General features: G+C 22.0%; 2 protein-coding genes across 2 annotated transcripts; one reads left to right on the forward strand and one right to left on the reverse strand.

Moving 5' to 3' along the window:
- Window positions 1-5,904: 5,904 nt before the first annotated feature.
- On the forward strand, window positions 5,905-7,430 carry PGO_062270 (variable surface protein; the record flags this gene model as incomplete). The annotated part of the gene is made up of 3 exons (XM_028686870.1): window positions 5,905-5,928; window positions 6,055-7,125; window positions 7,266-7,430. 3 exons carry the CDS (start codon window positions 5,905-5,907, stop codon window positions 7,428-7,430), a joined length of 1,260 nt encoding a protein of 419 aa, XP_028542671.1.
- A 2,672-nt stretch (window positions 7,431-10,102) lies between these two features.
- Window positions 10,103-11,192, reverse strand: PGO_062280 (Phist protein; the record flags this gene model as incomplete). Its single annotated transcript, XM_028686871.1, has 2 exons — window positions 10,103-10,840; window positions 10,992-11,192. The coding sequence occupies 2 exons, from the start codon at window positions 11,190-11,192 to the stop codon at window positions 10,103-10,105; spliced, it is 939 nt and encodes a 312-aa protein (XP_028542672.1).
- Between the last annotated feature and the right edge of the window lie 321 nt (window positions 11,193-11,513).

An 11,513-nucleotide genomic window follows, 5' to 3' on the forward strand; every position in this document is an offset into this window, starting at 1 on the left:
TATATATAATAACAAAAGTTCATTCAATTTTAAAAAATGTTAATCTTTAAATACTAAATTACATCATTTCCTAGGTATATCAATTGAATTAATGTTTTAATATTGATTTTTAATGAGAACTATGCCGTTATTGTTAAAGAAGAATGGAGTTTAAAAATGTGTTAGTGTACAAACATAATTAATTACACATTACACAAGAAAAAACCGTTAATTGGAAAATTATTATATATTATACGATAATATTATTGTATATAAATTTAGATATATTTTATAAATGTCATATTGTTATGGATATTTTAACATTTATTTTATTTTTTCTCTTGTTAACATCTTGACTTAAAAGATAAGAACCCACAATAAAATATCACTTGATATTAGAAATATTTAAAACTTTTTAGTAAAATATATAATTCCATTTTGTGGATTTAATACAACAAAAGACGTAATGCAAATGAATTAATATCTGTTTAATTAGTATTTCCACAAAATATGCTTTATATTTTTATTTATGTTTATGTGCTAAGAAGGTAGAATGGAAAAAGTATGAATGTGTAATTTTAAATATGAAATGTTCTATGAGGTATATGACTTATAGATGCTACGCTTTAATTAAGAAAACTGGAAAACATGGAAATATTGAATATAAAACAGCTTCTCTGTATTCTTTAAACATATCCTTTGAATTAAAAATATGAATTTCTACATAAAATATGTTTTCATCCCTTTGATATTAATGCATTTATTATAAATAACATAATGTACATAAATTGATTTACCTAAACGGAAGATTAAATATGTTTAAGGGAATATTAATACATTTACATTAACAGAATAGAATCATTCATAAAAATAGGAATAAAAAAAAAAATTATGTGAACAAATTAATAAACTACTTGAAATAAATTGAAAAAAAAAAAAATTAATAAAATACAGCATATTATGGTATAATGCAATATAATACTATTATTCTTACAGTTTTATTTTTTTCATTTTCGTGGAAGAGGACAAGTATATGTGATGTATATGTTTAAAAATATGAATGTAACAAAAATGTAACAGTGTACTTAATGCTATGAAGCTGTATTAATTGTGTAATATTTCTACTTCCATCTTAGGCATTAACAATCTGCATCTTTTGAAAAGCCAAATTAATCTGTATTATTTAATTATATATGTATGATTGATAAACAATATTTATATGAAAAACGAATCCAAAATGAAAAAAGCGGATTCAGAAATACGGAGGTCCTTTGAAATTCCATATAAGGGGGAAAAAATTATACATATATATTTTCCACAATGCAAAGGATAATAATAATCACATAATATTATCAAGAATGTCATTACATATATGCTAAAAATAAATGAATAATAATTCCTATGTTGTAAATTTTTTTTTTAGAGAAGGTTAAATTTATATTATTACATGCTTAAAATAAAGGAACAAAAAAATGTTCCTGCTAAAAAAAAGTAAAAAAAAATATATATACATATAGACATAAGCAATTTGTTTTGTTGCCCACAAAAAAGAGGAAAATTTTTTGAGAACTATGTAAATTTACAACAAATAAGTGCACAATTAAAAATGAATTTATAATATCCATAATCCAAACAAGAAAAGATTGCGTTATTTTCTCACATTTTGCTAATTATTTTTTTCTTTTGACAATCTCATAATATAATGCTTTATGCAAATTTAATACAATTTTGGGGCGTCGATGCAGTTATGAATATATTTATTACAATATATAACAAATGAACAGTTTACACTATATTCCACAAGTGCTTATCTGTGGTTTTGGTGTTATGAATGAGTCTAATTTTTAGTTACAGAAAGCTTTTTGCAAATCTATGAATATCTAACATAATGGAAAAGATTAATATATAAAATAATTGTTCATAAAGTCATTTATGATTTGTAATGAGAAATTATTAATATAAAAAAAGGAATTTTTTTATAACAGAATGAAGGAAAAAAATATGCAAATTGTGAAAACTATTCTACAAACAAATTTACCCATAGAGGACATAAAATTTCATTATGACCTCTTAACATATAAAGGTACATTAATTTACAATAAGACTCTATGTAAAATCTTTGGAAACTGTTTGCAATGATTGTAACGTATTTTTAAGTTACATAATGACTCAGAAAAAGAAAAATATTAAATTATTTTTTTTTTTGTAAAATAGGAAGAATTAATTTAATCACACATTATTAATACACAATCAAACATTCGGTCTAGAAAAACATATTTATTCATACTGAGGAGTTAAAATTAACTATAATTTTAACGTACACATTAATCTTATTAAGAAGGTATATAAATATCATAGTGTAAAAATTATAACCTACTCCAAAAGACCTGATAAAGCCACTGTTAGAAAACTATTTGAAAAACGAACATTCTCGTAATAATGAATTCTAATATATTTACTATATGAAAAATAAAGACATATAATTAGATACATGTGTATATCTATTTTCAAAATGATTAAAGAAAAAAAAAAAAAATCATCGCAAAAGAAAACAAACTTTTAAAAAAGGCTTATTAGGATCAAGAAAATATTTATGTAAAAAGATAACCTACAAAAAAAAAAAACGATAAAATAGCAAGATTACGTTAATAAAGATGTATTTATTAAATATAATATTACATGTTAACAAGGTAAAAATTGCTTTAAAAAACATTTACACACACATATATATATATATAATGTGCAATGTGCTTCTCTTTAAAGTCTGATGTCAGTAATTTGCAGCTGAAACAATTTAATGTGTTCGTTTTAAAATTTAGTTGTTTTAATGCTAACTAAGAAGAGATATATATTTAGTTTTTCATAAATAAATCAAGTAAGAGGAATATATAAAAAATTATTTTTTAACTCATACATTTTTACATTTAACTTAGAGTTAATGCCTTAATCTGTTAATAAATGAACAGCGTCTCTCGTTAGGAGCCTACTAGGTGTGTATGTTTGGTTTTATTATTAAAATAAGAACCATATTATCTGAATGATCTATACATAATACGAAAGGATATCCTAATTTTTTATTTTATTTTTAATTTTATGTTTCAGTAAAAACATGAAAATTAATTTTTAAATAATTATTTTGTCAAAATTTCTTATTTCACATTAAGGCATTTATTTTATAATAATCTAAGTGCATTTATTAAATATTATAATACGTTATCATTTTATTATTTCATATATTTTTTAAAAATATCTCTACTATTCTGCTTCTTCATGTAAAATTTATCACAATAGAAATGTTACATAGTCAGGACAGTTTTTAGCTAATCATTATTAGGGTATATTATAGCACCATAGAACTATTTACTAGTTATGTGTTATTTCATCCATGATTGTAACAATGAACAATAATTGTTATATCAGTCTTTTTAATCATATAAATATAATTATTTCAATTTTTCGATTTCATTTGATTCAAGATAAAATGATTTATGTTCCGTTTTGGTATTAATTAATACAATTATGCCTTTTGTAATGAATAATGAATCATTTCACGTACAAAATTGTATTATTTTTAATAATGAAAAAATTAATCAATAGCATGTATATACTGTATGGTTTACATGATTTCATGAGCACGAATAATTATGCTCATATATATTATTTGTTCATTCAAGTGTTACTATAAGAAATGAATGTTTTTAAAAAAAGAAAAAAACTTTTTAATATACACTAAACTAATTTATATATATATATATATATATATATATATATATATATATATATATATATATACTTTTATACACACAAATATTATCTAATAACATTTGTATTATAAGTTTAGATGCATATTATATTTTTTGGAAATCTTGGTTTGCCTTTATCCCTATCATAATATGAATGCATTATATTTAACAATAATATGAATAGAATGATTCAGAATTAAGAGAGACTAATTCTAATATAATTATTTTCGCAAATATATATAACGTTTTTTCAAGAACAGATATATTTATCACGCTTTAATTACTTTGCCTTGGATCATATATCTGATATATTTGTTCTCTGAAAAAGATATAAAAAAACTATAAATTTATTTTTATATCTAAAAATAAATGATTTCCATTTTTTCTTTTCATTTGATTCTTAATAATAATTAAAAAAAAAATACAAAATATTACCAAATAAAAACGCAAAATACAAAATGATAATAGCAAAAGTAATAAAAAAAATTAAATTTATAAACTAATCTCAGAAAAGATGATAAATTAAGGTGACTTATTTTTTTAAAGGAATTTTTTTTAATAAATTAAATTTATAAATAGAAATATAAATTGTTAATTTATAAATTATAATTTTTATTGACTTATTGTTACATTGTTATGTTTTTTCTTAAATACTTTTTAATTCACTATACTAACCATAGTGCATAAAATGCAACTAAATATAAAAAATTGAAAATGATATAAAATAACAATGTTTATATTTATAGCTACTATTAGACAATAATTATGTATTGTTCAACTATGGTATATAGAAAAAAATTTTTATCATAATTTTTTTTTAAAATACAAGTTTCATTGTTCCACTTTCTATATTCTTCAAAGATATTAATATATAACAGAACAGTGCATAGAGTTCAAGTAGAAATCAAAAAAGTTAATATTTATATATGGATACTACAAATTAATTAACATTAAGTCTGTACATTATAATTTTCTATACAATTAATAAAAGGTACAAAAACATTGGTTAGGTTTAAATATAACTCATTTTTTTGTTTTCTGTCACAATATAAATAATATATGTTTATATCAATTTTTTTTTTTTTTTTTTTCATGTTCTTTTCATACCTAGATATTATGTTGGCCTTTAAAAATATCTTCAACTCATTTTTAGAATAAATATTTTATTAATAACATGAATAATTCATTATGGAATTCATTAAATAAAGAAAATATATACATAATATATGAAAAAAATATTTCGATAATCCTTTTACTTCAGCAATAAAAACACTAGAGAAAGATTAAAACAATACTTCAGAAATTGCAACAAAGTTACTTGCATAAGTATATTATAAAAACAAGATAAAAATAAAAGATAAGATGGAGATATATTTTTAAAGTAATAAAAACACTAGAACAAGCAGGTTTTAATATATTTATAAATTTTATTAAATTGTAATTTTTATTCTTTATATATCAATTAATAAGAATAATAGTTGTCATATATTTTTTTCATATAAGGGTGTAAATACATGTATATATATCTTACATGTAATATGCAATTTTTTCCATTTGGGGTCTCTTATAATGAACAACTGATGGAAGCATAAATATAAGGAGGAAAATTAGTCTACATTAATTATTTCACTGAAGTTACACATAGATTCATTAAAAAATATATTTCTGTGCATGCATGAAATATAAGAAACATTATTTTTGTATACGCATTTAAATTTAATTTGTTCTTTCAAAAATTGTTTTTCATATAAGATTTATATATATATACATGAACGAATTTTATATAATGTGATTTTTTCTTTATTCATATGCACCATTTTATTTGTGTTAAAAATGTTTCTTTAACAACATTAGTTCCTTATGAAAAAAAATGCACCATAAATATACTATGATATATATTGGTAAACATTCAGAGTATATTCCATGTTTTAAAATATATATATTAAAAAGAAACATGGTTATAGAATTTACAAATTCTGAAATTTGAAAAATTCAAAGTTATTAAAAAATAATATATATATATATATATATATATATATATATATATATATATATATATATATATATATATTTATGACTGCTGTTCATGCTATTTATTTTGTTAAATATTGCTAATTATTTCCTGAGATCTTTTTTGTTTCACTTAATTTTCTTAAATTAAAGTACAAATGTCCACAGTCATATGGAAGAAATAATTGGAGTAATAGTTTAATTCTATAAATAATCGTTTTATATTTTTTATTATTAAAATTCTATGAAACATAAAACACAATAAAATAAGGATTATTGATAAATTATATGTATTTCCTAATTTATTATTTATATTTTATAGAGTCCCCATCTGAAGGAGTCACCTTCCTATACATTTTATCAGAAACTGATAAATGAAAAGGATGTAAATAATGTAAGTCACTTCTGTAATAGTGCATTGAATAAATACAAAGATAGCAATTGGGTTTATAAACTTTGTGGAAATCTTATAAAAAATCTGGAATTGTTACGAGACGACAAGGATGATATTTTTCGTAAAAAGCATTGTTTTGATGTAAATTACTGGTTATATGATCATGTACATAAAAATCTTAACGATACTAAAAAGGAAAAGGATTTTAATAACATTATTAATTTTTTTGAAGAAACGTGGAAATATTATGTTGTTTATAGCATTACAGAAAATGTGGATAAAGAGATATGCTATCCATACAGATCTTTATTTAGGGAGAATTTTTTGAATCATCTGAATGTAGTGAAGAATTTTTTGGACTATGTTGAAAATTTTAATTTCATCAAAACGGATATTGGGAAGAGTACATACTACGCATGCCAAAAGTATTTCCATTATCTTAAAGAGAGAATTCCACTATATTTCTCATTTAAACCTTTATGTACAAAGCTAGAAAGTAATGTTTGCACAGATCATATCAAGTATCATCATTTATATAATCCAAAGAATTTATTTACTAATGGTGAATTAGTTAAAATATATTTAGAGTCATGGTGTAATTCCTGTTATAAGAATGCTTTAGATTTATACTATGAATCCCAGAAACCATCATCGGAGTATATCACTAAGTATAATGAATATTTAGAACCGTTAATTAATAAAAGGTCAAACTCAAGTGTAAATTTAGCAAAAAGAGACACTACACAATTACCAATTGTGAATGTTCCAGTAACTTCTGGGAAGGAACAGCCTACAAGAGTTAAAAATCCATTGGAAACTACAGAAGCACCAATTACAGGAGGTATAGAAACTCCAAGAGAAAATATCAGTAAACTTTATGGTGATAATATCTTTTATTCAAGTTTAACAAATGAACAAAGTTTTTCAATAAATAAATTTGTGTTATTTATGATTTTTATTCTATTTGGCATAATTATGCTTTTATTTGTTTTTTATAAGGTAAAAATAATAATGCCATTTGTATACATAGAATTCATTAAATATCAATAATTTATCTTTATTAAAAACTGTTTATTATAATATTAAAATCATTACATAATTAATGAACATGTTTGCTATTGTTTCTCTCCCCATCTCAGATAAAGTCATTTGGAAAACCTTTCACACGCAGACGCAAAAAAATTAAATCTTACCTCCTAGATGATTATAACACTGAAGATAAGGATTCAATTTTTGACAATTCTGACAGTTTTAGTTCCATCTCCAAAAGTAGCACGTCAAGCATGGCATATAACCCTACATGACATGGAATAAAATAATACATAACATCAAAATAAGCTTGCCATAACAAATATGTGTTAGTGCTGGTAATGATAATATTGACATGGATTTCCTTGAAGATAGAGAAATGTGTGTATATATATGTATATACATATATGCATTATACTTTTATATATAGGGATTCAAAATTATAATTCTCCACAACAAGGAACCTTTGGGAATATGCAGAAATTACTACAGTGTGAGAATAAATATGCAAAATAATACACAAACTTTCAAAATATTCACATTATATAAAGAGTAAAATAATGGGAAAAATTGCATATGGCTGAACAACTATTTAAATGAGTGTATTTGACATAGTCATTGTAATGGAGTACACTATATATTTTATAATGAACTAAATTGTATAATTTAAGTGAATAACACAGTTTTTTTTGTTTGTTTATAAAATATATTATTAAATTGTTTACATTTCCTTAGCTTTATGGCATTTACGCATGCAATGGAAAACACACATATTTTAATTATTTTACTGTTTTTGTGTAGGTATTGTAATTATTTTACTGTTTTTGTGTAGCTATTTAAATTTATGTTATTGTTTATGTGTGTTATATATGTATTTGAAATTTGAAATCTTTGAGTATAAAAAATAAAACTCTAAAAACATGTTTTTAATTAAAAAAACAACTGAAGAGACAAGTATTTTTATATAATTAAATTTGTTAAAAAGAAAATAATCTTATCATTAAAGATGTATTAACACACACTCCACAACCTGCGTTGAAAATTACCTCATTTGTAGCTTTACTAGGGAGAAAAATACATTAAAACACATTTAATACAGGGGAAACACAACTTAGGATAAATAATTAATACGTAGAGCAGTTATTATATGTTTATTGAAAAATGGTGCATAGACTGGGTTACTCATGTAAAATTTCCTAAATTAACATTGTAGCGCATACTCTAAAATAAAATAATATGAATTTCATAAATAATAAAAGCATTAATATTAAAAAAAAGAAGAAAATGTATTATTCAATAAGGTTATTATTTTTAAAACACTTTCTTCAATATATAAGAATGATGCTACTATTGATTACGAAGGTAATTTTGGTTAAAGGATGCTTTATTCTTGTGCTTATTGGTTACAGTGCACTATTATGTATTAAGAATGAATATTAAATTACGAAAATAGGGGAACAAATGTGCTATGTATATATATGTAAAACGTTAAATAAAAACAATATGTATAAATTATATTGAGAAATATTCGATAATTATTTGTTAAATCTATTGATTCACGCGCATATATTCATCCATACTAAGTTTTACTAACAAGAAAAATGATATATCACAATGCTTTAAAATATAACTGCATTTATGCAGATAGAGTTTCCTTAAGAATTGCATTTAGAAAAGGATAAACAGCTGACACGAAAAAGTTAACTAATAATTACAAGTCTATAAAACTCTTCTATAAAAAATGTTTGTCACATACAAAATGAGTAGTATTTGCAAAATAATATATATTTTTTAATTTTATGATAAGAAATGCACTAAATAGTTATTTATTAATTGAAAAACATATTATTTTGAACTAAGAAAAGAATTTCTGTGAGCTAATTTAGGATAACACTAATAATATATTTGATAATAGTCCCTAGACATGTTTTGTTTTAAAAATTTTTATTACATTAAGATGAACTAGTAATTTTGTTACATTATGTTGCATTTTTTTTTTTGGTATCCTATATGAAAACTTTAAAATTATTTATAAGAAAAAAAATGTTACGATAAAAGTAAAATAAAATATGGTTATTCTCTATTGAATATATACATAAAAAAAAGCACCTACCATGGGAAACAAAAATTTTGATATACTTAAAAAAGGGTTCAAAAAAAAAAAAAAAAAAAAAAAATAATTCATTCAATTTTTATCTATATATTTTAAAAATAATCAAACTATATATGTTTGCAAAAGAGAATTGGAAAATATTACATTTTAAAACATGATTCAGCATTAATGTACATAATTCTTGTTTATAATTATCTATTCTTTGTTAAATCATAAATCTTTAATTTCCTTGGTAATTTTTTTTTTAATAATATGAATATTTTTGACAAGTTCAAGGATAAGAATATACTACTTATACAATGTAAAACAATATCCATGCATGACAGCTCAAAGAAAATTCATGGAATATCTTAAATAAATAATAAATTATTTTATAACATTTTATTATATGAATATTTTTAATTTATCAAAACATTTATTTATTTATTTAAAAATATTAACAAAAAATTAATAAATGTTTAAGAATAATTTTTTTTTTTTCCTTTATTATTCTACTGAACAAATGTTCCTGAAGCATAAACTTCATTAAATAAGTAGACGAAATTCTTTATTCCCTATGATAAATAAAATATTGAGTTCTGTATGTTATAGTACTCATAATTATATAATTCTTAATTCTTATAAATATTTTTCTATTTGAAATTTTTATTTTATTGATATATGAATGGTCTATTTCATGTAGTGATATTCCAGAACACATTATAATTACAATGAACATATTATGAACCACTTATTTCTTTTGTTTTTCTACATGCAGGTTCGTAAGATGAACATCACATGCATATCGTAAAGCGAAAACGCAAAGTATTTTTCGTCTTCTTAATATGTACAAACTTATTTTTTATGTTTATAATTTTTGAACGAATTGTTTATATAATTCGCCCACTTTTCTTTCGTGGATTCCCTAAGTTCTCCCCACGATTTTCTCTTCAAATTTATATACCTCAGAAATTCCCACCTTGCGCAAAAATCTTCCTTTGCGAAATCCTTTATATTCTTTAAATCGAAATTATCTTTTTTTAATAATGCATTCGTTATTTTATCATCTACATATTTGCATTTTTTCATTTCATATTCTTTTGGTATATTATAATTCTTAGCTAATAAATGGCAATAATTCATTGTTTCTTTTTGCATTCGAATAAAACTTAGCCTCACATGTTTATGCACATATTTCCATACAATATGCATAGTTTTTCCATTAACCGGCCCCTTTATATTATCCAATTTATCGTTTAATTCGTCTTCTGTTACTTCTTCACAATTATCAGTATCTATACAACTAAATATTATTTCGTTTTTATTGTATATTGCTTGTTTTCCTGCATCATTCTTTAAATTATTGTATGTTACAGCCTTGTTTTTTAAATCTTTACTCTTGTCGTCAACATTTTCAGAAGAACCGAACTTATTATTGTTATGTTTATGGGGAAATCCATTGTTTCCCACTTCAATGCTATTATTACCTCGTAACTTTTTTAAATGTAACTTAATGTCTTCAAACAATATCCTTGAATGTCTATTTTTTAAGTGCGTCTGTGAATATGTATTTTCTGTACATGTATTAATATTCTATAAAAATTACAGTAAAAAAAAAAAAATAAAAAAAAATAATTTTTTTTTTGAAAATTTTACTTATTCATGTTGTTTAAAAGAACTGAAAATTGTGATAAAGAAATGGGTGTACAAAGATGTGTGTCGTTAAATATGAAAAGTTATATACTTGTAAGAGAAGGTACAACAAAGACAGAACTAATGCACTAAAAAAAGATTTGGAAAAGATACATGATATAATTTTTTTATTTTTTAATTTGTATTCCTTTTCTTTTGCTAATTTTTGAAAACTAATTTTTCCTTTTGCTATATTCCCTAATGAAGGTATTATAGATAGAAGGAAATCTTTTTTTTTTTTGATATCTTTCATTTTTCTCTTCTCTTGTTTTTTACGTATATATTGAAGGATGATGAAAATTTATTTTATTAATAAAATATTATTGCTATATTTTTTAACTAAATTTCAGAATATACCTATTTTATATATGATATTACATTGAGTTAGACTAGTTCGTACGAACATAGACAAAAAAAGTGAAAAATTATTAAATGATTAATTAAAAAATAAAGCATTTAAAATTATGTAAAATAATAGAATATATATATATATATACATAACAAAAAACAAAAACAAAAAAAAGAGTTTCGCAAAAACTTTATAACTGCACGAATTAAATAGAACTTTTACATC

Source organism: Plasmodium gonderi (genome assembly GCF_002157705.1).
Source record: "Plasmodium gonderi DNA, contig: Chr06, whole genome shotgun sequence".
Classification (NCBI taxonomy): domain Eukaryota; phylum Apicomplexa; class Aconoidasida; order Haemosporida; family Plasmodiidae; genus Plasmodium; species Plasmodium gonderi.